This window comes from Montipora capricornis, chromosome 11 (assembly GCF_036669925.1).
Source record: "Montipora capricornis isolate CH-2021 chromosome 11, ASM3666992v2, whole genome shotgun sequence".
Classification (NCBI taxonomy): domain Eukaryota; kingdom Metazoa; phylum Cnidaria; class Anthozoa; order Scleractinia; family Acroporidae; genus Montipora; species Montipora capricornis.
Genome location: NC_090893.1, coordinates 35,333,714 through 35,341,213, shown reverse-complemented (window position 1 = coordinate 35,341,213; position 7,500 = coordinate 35,333,714). Strand labels below are relative to the sequence as shown.

Genomic DNA, 7,500 nt, shown 5'->3' with positions numbered 1-7,500 from the left:
TATAGGGGCTAAAATCTGTCAACACGCCTTTTTTCTAATGCGACCCCTCATTTGCGCTTTTTTCAAAAATTTCAAAATCGGAAAAAAAGGATCACTGACACCCTGTGTGCTTGGGTGGGGCTGACCAATTTTTCCAAATTTCAAAAAACAAAGGAGCCCGCCGCCAAAGGTGACTGAAGACAATTGTTTGCTGCTAAAATTTCGCCTGTGTGATTGACATTTGCATTTTAACTTAATCCAAATGCGATTGTAAATTTTATTTATCATTTTTATTTCAGGTCTTGCAATTTGAGTTTTCCAGCCGTACCCTTTCTACGGTCATTTTCAAGTTAGAGTTCGAGACTAAAATTTCCGCATATATACAATTTCTGAAACAATGGAATGAAGGTAAAAGCAAAGTATTTACATACGAACAATAAAAATAACAGAATGCTTTGTGCGGATAGAATCACTTTGTTTGTTTAATTTTGGCTTAAGGTCCCGAATAAAAAACATTTCAAAAATCAAACAATCGAACTTGTTCGAGCACTTCCTCAGGACCCTAAAGTTCTTGGCGATTTCACATGGCTCGATTCCATGTTGTTCTCTCACATGATTGCCGTTTCCCGATCGTTTATTCTCCTCGACTCGTTGATATAAGTTTCGGCTTGTAAAGCATCACACAGATCACACTGAAAGCACTCGTCTATAAAATGATGTTTTTTCCCTTTCTCTAGGCAAAAATGAAAATTATTCCATGTTGGGGCGATTGTTCATCGCACAAAATGCCGTTGAACGTCTTGTTGCAATTACACGATGTAATATTCCCACTTTCTATTTCAGCTAATTTGTAATCCGGTTTGCCCTAGCTAGGGCTGTTGAACGGTCCCTTAATTAAAATGTTCAATTGATCGCAAAATTTTATAGACGAGTGCTTGCTTGCAGTTTCTCGCATGCTCGAATTGCCATTAAAATTTGCTCGGAAGCTCGCAAATCGCTTTGTCGGTATTTGTTATGCAGAGTAACCGCGTTTTTGCATAGTATTCAACTCCTTTGAATTTTAAGTTCAATTGACACGATACAAAATGTAACATATATGTTATATTCTTAAGACAACACACACTTTATGAAGATTGAAACAACTGCATGCTTGAGTATAGTTGAGAATATGAGTCCAGGTTTTTTAATCCGTCTTAGCTCCTTGAAATTCCGGGACCTGTCCCTCATTTTCTCTTTAGCCGACAAGCAGGCTCTTCTGTTGAAAAGGGCGATTTCATTTCCCGCTCATCAATGTGCTGTAGCTAAATGTTAGACTTGCCCGATGTGAAGGAATCCGAAATCCAGCAAATGCGAGGCTTTGGAATCCGGAATCCATTGTGTGGAATCCAGGATCCATTTCGGTGGAACCAGTGAGTACGGTATCCGGGATCCACTATTCGGGATCCGGAATCCACGGGCTAGGATCTGGAATACGAGGGCCACCTGGACTCCTTTACATATGGCGAGTTAGACTAAGTGTTATGTTCCATGACTTAGGAGACACTAATAAAGTAGATTTCCTCTTGTGAGAACTGGCTGGCCAGACGCGTCAGTTTGCAAAGAGAATGCAACAATTTGAAGGAACACTTGCATGATAATCCATCGCATTCTTCTGGAGGAGTATATATCATCCTCCACGGTACACTTCGCAGTCTTTCCATTCTATAAAGCAACACAATACTTCGCAGTTATAGCACTCAATGCTACAAACAAAGCAGAAAATTTCGCCGTTTATGTTATTTTTTCATTAACGGCGAATTATTGGGACACTAATATAATAGCAAAGCAGAAAATTTCGCCGTTTATGTAATTTCATTAAATGCAAAGTATTGGAAAACTGATATAATAACAAAGCAGAAAATGTCGCCGTTTATGTAGTAATTATGTCATTAACGGCGAAGTACTGGGACATATAAAAAACATGCTTTCCATTTACCAAAAACTACAAAGCAGCTTAAAAGCTCCAAGACTTCAAACGTGGCATGATAGCTCATAGTCAGCTACTACTGGTAAGTGACAGTAGAGAGATTAAACATCGTGTTTACGTGAAACGGCAAACGCGAAATTGTGGGCTGCTGCTTGTCATAAAAGCATGAAAATTATGTCATTTTAACTTGTCTCTCTCATTTGAAAAGTTACTTGATACCTGCAGCTAACACGCAATAAAAGAACTCATATCGAACGAGTTTCTTCCATTTTTGGCAGAAGGCAAATTTTAGTCCAACGTTTAACGTAAACGTGATGCTCAATTAATCTATTTAATAAGTGCTGTGCACTGCGGTGGCCAATCACTTCTTGGTGCATTCTAATGAAAACGACATGAGAAAGTAAGAGTCGTTTCCTGCAAGCGCAAAATTTGGCGAAATGCTTGCTGCTCTCCACTTGCAATTGTCTTAAGTGCTCGCTTCTCACAGGACAAATCTGAACTAGCTGCTTGTGCTCACAAAATAAAACGCACCATTCGATACCCCTCCAGCTGAGGGCTAGTCATTCTCATCTTTGACCCTCTTGTCTGCTTCAATCTGCCATTGATATGGTATTCATACAGTTGTAAGCTTCAAAACTTGCTCAAGCTCTCTTTGTCGCACCTGCTGGGAATTACAAAAAAGACACGTGATGGGAAATTTGATATTTTGTCTTTTATGCATTCTGGCTCTTTGTTTTCTCCATTTGTTAATGGCTTGTTTGAAAAGAATAAACGAAGATACTTAAGTAAATTCGTTCCTGTCTTATCAGTAGCAGCTACATGGCTAATTTGTATCCTCCTTTTGACCATGGATATTTCCAAAATTATTCCAGCTCCTCGCGATTTTGTGTCGTTAGCAATTATCAAAGAATTAAGGGTGATAATCTAGAAATAAGATCAAAACATTTACTACAAAAAGTCACCCATTATCAATCAAGGAATTCGAAAGCAAAAAGTATTCCAAAAGAGCAATATTTACTTATTTTCAATTTCTATTCTGATGCCGTTATAAAACGTAATTGTTTGATGCCACAAATTTCCATTAAATCGCGCTCCATGGAACCAAATTCGATCTTTGCTTTTGTACAATCAGTAGTGTGTTTTTTTTAGTCCAGAGCAAAACTTATCATATCAAGAGTGGAGAAATGAGGGCAAGTTTTACAGCTGGGAAACTGCTTATGTATCTCCTTTGTATCCACGAGTACACTTTCAAATACTTGGATGCAGCGGAGAAAAATGCTTTGCGTGACGGTGCTCAAGGACAAGGCTATGAAGCTTTCAACGGTCAACCAGATACCAGCTTTCCAAAACGGTCACTTTCGAGAGCAGCTGGATTTCAGTGTCAAACTAATATCGCCGAACGGTCAAGCTTAAAACTTGCAGCTTTCAATGTACAGATATTCGGCGCAAAGAAAATGGCAACTGCGGGTGTACCAGATATTCTTGTGAAGGTAGGTAGGTATCAATAATGATTCCTGTTACCACGATCATTTCTGTGCCGTTGTATGAACAATTCAATATGACTTGTACGTACGAAAAGAACCGATAAACCACAATTTTCTTTTCCTTCAAGTTAACGCAGTTTTCAATTTTTGGGCTAAAAGTCAAGTTCATCCAGAGAAAGTTCCATTAACCGGAAAGACAATGGAAAGAGGAGCCGGAAACGTTTGAACAACGTTGAATGATGGGTTTGTACACAAAGTGCAAAACGAGCTTCCCTTAATTATACAAACAATATTTTACAAAATATGAACCATACATTGAAACCGTTGTGTTGCAAAGCGGTGTGAAATAACAAGAACACTCGGGCACGGGTACATTCCCTTTTCTTCTTTCTTTGACTTAACACAAATCAGGGGCACCCAACGTCAATTTTCGAAAAATATCTATTCGGTGGACGATTTGAGATCTAGAATTTTCGGAACATTTGTTGTAAAATTTCTTGCTTGCTTGCCTGTCCTAGGATTTTCGAACATCTAAAAAATGGTATACTGTGCCCATTTTTAGCGAATTTTTACCATAAAAGGCCACCTAGAATTTTCGGGAGCCTTTTTTCTGGCTAAAGTTTTCGAAAAGGTAAGTTTTGATCCTTATAATTTTCGGATCACTAGACTTTCAGCTAGGAAATCCGAACAGATGACAAATTTTTAGGGCATAAAAATATGCCTATATCTACCGTTTAAATACCAAAATACGTTTAACGATGCTTTGTTTAAGTAATATTGAACTATATTCTCGTTGGGTGCCCCTGACAAATGATTCTCGAAACGAGAACTCGAGATTTGGAGCTAGAGAGGACCTTTTTACAATAAAACTACTACTGACATTAATTTTCACAAAACTAGAGGACTGCCGTTTAGAATGAGCACGGAAACTTCTAGCAAAAGGTCGGCCATGAAGATCTTTCAGTCTGGCGGTATTGTTGGCGCAAAAGGAAAAATTAACCAGCGGCTGTGAAATTTCACAGCGCCCCTCGGCAGCATTCTCCTCGCGGCTTATGCCTCTTCCGCCAATAATACCGCCAGCTACGCAGGCTAGAACTTGCTGTTCTTCGTTTGTTTCAAGGCCAAGGATGTCATTCCGAAAAAAGTGCATGGAACTAGACGCTATCACGACAAATTAAAAAGGTTTCCATGGCCTGTATCAAGGGTATTTATCCTAGGTCATAAATCCATGCTTCTTTTCGCCTTATGTTATGCAGATAATTCTTCGTTACGACGTTATCCTCATTCAAGAGATCCGCGACGCATCTCAGACAGAAATTATGAAATTGTTAGGCTTAGTTAACAAGTAAGTGACAAAGTAAGCAATTGGAGAGACCGCATTCATGACCTAAGTGAAGAGCTGGGTAGATCGAGTGGGGTGATATTGTGACTTGACTGGCAACTTTTTGATCCAAAGATGTCACCTTTCAATTCAGATCTGTGAGGATTCCCAGCAATGCATGCCGGCTTGCTCTGTTTTCATCCGCAGTTTACATAATATAAGGGAGTTTAAGTAAGTACAACAACGTTAGGGACCTCAATTAATATCCGGCGACGTCGACGAAAACGTCACCTCAAAATATAACTCTGCATCATCGCAAGCCTTTCGCGATTTTTCCACGTTGTTCACATCGTACTATGTGGACGAAATATCTTAAAAATAAAACGGTACGAGCGGTTTCAGAGTAAAATAGAGAATAAAAGATTTACATTCGTAAGCTCGTCTCGGCATCAAACATCAAATTTGGTGATTTCACGTCGTTGTTGTGAAGAGTACCACAAAAATATGCGCTAAAATGCGTGGCACACGTGCAACACAATTATTTAATGCATATTGGTAAGTCTAAGAAACGACCAAAGCTACGGCAACGACAACACCAAAAGGCAGTAATACTATCGTGATGCACGTGCGGCACGCATTTTTATACATTTCTCTCCCGTACTCGTCAAAATCACAACTTGAAATGACCAAATTTAAGGTTTTGACGACAATGGACAAACTATAGTGAATCTTCCTTTCTCTCTCTTTACTTCAAATCCGTACGTACCAATCCGGTTATAGAGTGTTTTCACTCACGTGATCAATAACCTTGTTTTTCCACCGAAACAAAAGAAAACGTTTGCATAACAATAGAGCTCAATTCCCGGAGGATTAATTGAGGACACCAACATGGCCGTCGTTCCTTTGTTTAGGGACACCAACATGGCCCATATGACGTCATGTGAAAACACTCTATAGAATACTTCATCCAGATTGCACAACATAAACAAGATGGAATCACCGTGAGATACTTAGGACAGCTCAAACTTAAAGCCTGGCCAAACGCACGCAACGTCTTGCAACATTGTTGGACACAACATGTTGCATACGTTTGGCCACCCTGTTGCGATATGTTGCAACATGTTGGATGATGTTGGATCAAACTTGAAAACGGTCAAATTTATCGTGCAACATTTTGGATGTTGCCTGATGTTGAAGTCGTTTGGCCAGGCCTTAGTATACTAGTTTGAAGTGACGTTTTCGTTGCCGTAGCCGTCGTGCTTTCTTAAACTCCCTACAGTTGTCCTTAACGGCGACTCTCAACGCCGGCAAATGTCATTCCAAAAATATAACTTAGCGCTATCGGAAGCCGATTTCGCCGTTATTCCGTTTTGCTCACGTTGTACAATACGGGCGAAAAGATGCTGTAAATGGATGGGTACGAACGGTTTTAAAATAAAAATAGAAATCGGTAGTTTATTGTTACATGCACAGGGCATCCAAGCTCGATATATGATTTATAGACTTTGTATGGGAAAACATACTTCGAGCTTATAAATGCTTAAATAAGCTTTAAATGTAGAAATGAAGTTCGCTTACCTCTACATACGGTTGTCCTCGTCTTTTCTGTGCAATCGGAGGGCAAATTTGTGTCCGTTTTAGTTGTCATTTCCCCTCATAAAGAGAAAAAAGGCTGGTGACTCGCGGCGATCTCGTCCCACAAATTGCTCTCGCATCACGAACCAACGGTCCGAATCGCCATAAAAACACCACAGCCTTAAGCCCAGGTAAATTTCCTGTCACATCAACTCCACTCCGAGACTACACAAGGATTTTTGGCGGATACTGAAATTCCAAATAATGTTCGACTTTCTATAATCTTCCCATCCGTTCTGCTAGCTTGATGGCGATCGTATTACATTCTGCACTTTCATTGGCCAATTTGAAACCTTGGCCAATAACATTGGGCCAATTATATTTTTGCTTTGTGACATTGTCGTTGCCGTAACCGTCGAATTTGCTTAATTAAACTCCCTATATTCTGAGGTACTGCGGACTTGACATATCTCCCCGTTTCCAATGTGTAATCTCCGTCTGGGTTCTTACACGATTATAAGACAAATGTGAAACGGTACGACCGTTTTCTTGCCTTTTCCGAAAAGACTAGAAAATGTAAGGATGTTTGGCTATTGTTCGCATATGAGGAGACCAGATTCAACTTTACTTTGAAACCCTGGGTGGTAGTTATCTGGAAGCCGGACGGTACTGAATAGAAATTTGTATAAAAGTCCTAACATTTTCCCGTTGTTTAAATTCCCTTTGAACACTACATTTTTAGGGCATCGACGAGAGGTTATTATCACCTTTCCATCAGCCCAAGACTCGGACGATCATCCAGTAAAGAGCAATATGCGTTTATGTACAGGTTTGTATCTGAAAAAAATAACATGTGAACATGAAAAAAATAACATGTGAACATGCCCCTGTCATGCTCCTGTACTATACTTATTTTTAATGAAGAAAAGAAATGATCCTCGAACTTAGCTTATTCGGGAAACTGAAACAACACGAGGGATGTTCTCTCCATAGATGTTGTGACTGTTTTCTGTTTTCGATTTGCTAGCCGTTCAGTTGAGTTTTTACCGTTCTTAAGGGTCAATAAATGAGGTATTGTCTAGTTCGAAACCTAAGATATAAATACCTTCATAAATACACATAAATTATACGCGTAGTGAACGAAGAAATATAGAACGTGTTAATTGCTAATATGT

The 7,500-nt window shown here is 39.5% G+C and overlaps 2 protein-coding genes across 3 annotated transcripts in view; one reads left to right on the top strand and one right to left on the bottom strand.

The window, feature by feature from the left end:
* LOC138024353 (mRNA export factor GLE1-like) overlaps window positions 1–7,500 on the bottom strand; it is a 199,957-nt gene that overhangs the window by 17,953 nt on the left and 174,504 nt on the right. The window lies entirely within an intron of this gene.
* Window positions 1,949–7,500, top strand: part of LOC138024531 (deoxyribonuclease-1-like) — a 20,698-nt gene continuing 15,146 nt past the window's right edge. The window contains exons 1-4 of one of the 2 annotated variants that reach the window (XM_068871747.1): window positions 1,949–2,027; window positions 3,100–3,435; window positions 4,686–4,774; window positions 7,068–7,154. In XM_068871747.1, coding sequence (XP_068727848.1) covers window positions 2,001–2,027; window positions 3,100–3,435; window positions 4,686–4,774; window positions 7,068–7,154 — 539 coding nt within the window. In that variant the 5' untranslated portion in view covers window positions 1,949–2,000. Of the gene's footprint in view, window positions 2,028–3,094; window positions 3,436–4,685; window positions 4,775–7,067; window positions 7,155–7,500 lie in introns of both variants that reach the window. The other variant, XM_068871748.1, reaches the window with a different exon arrangement.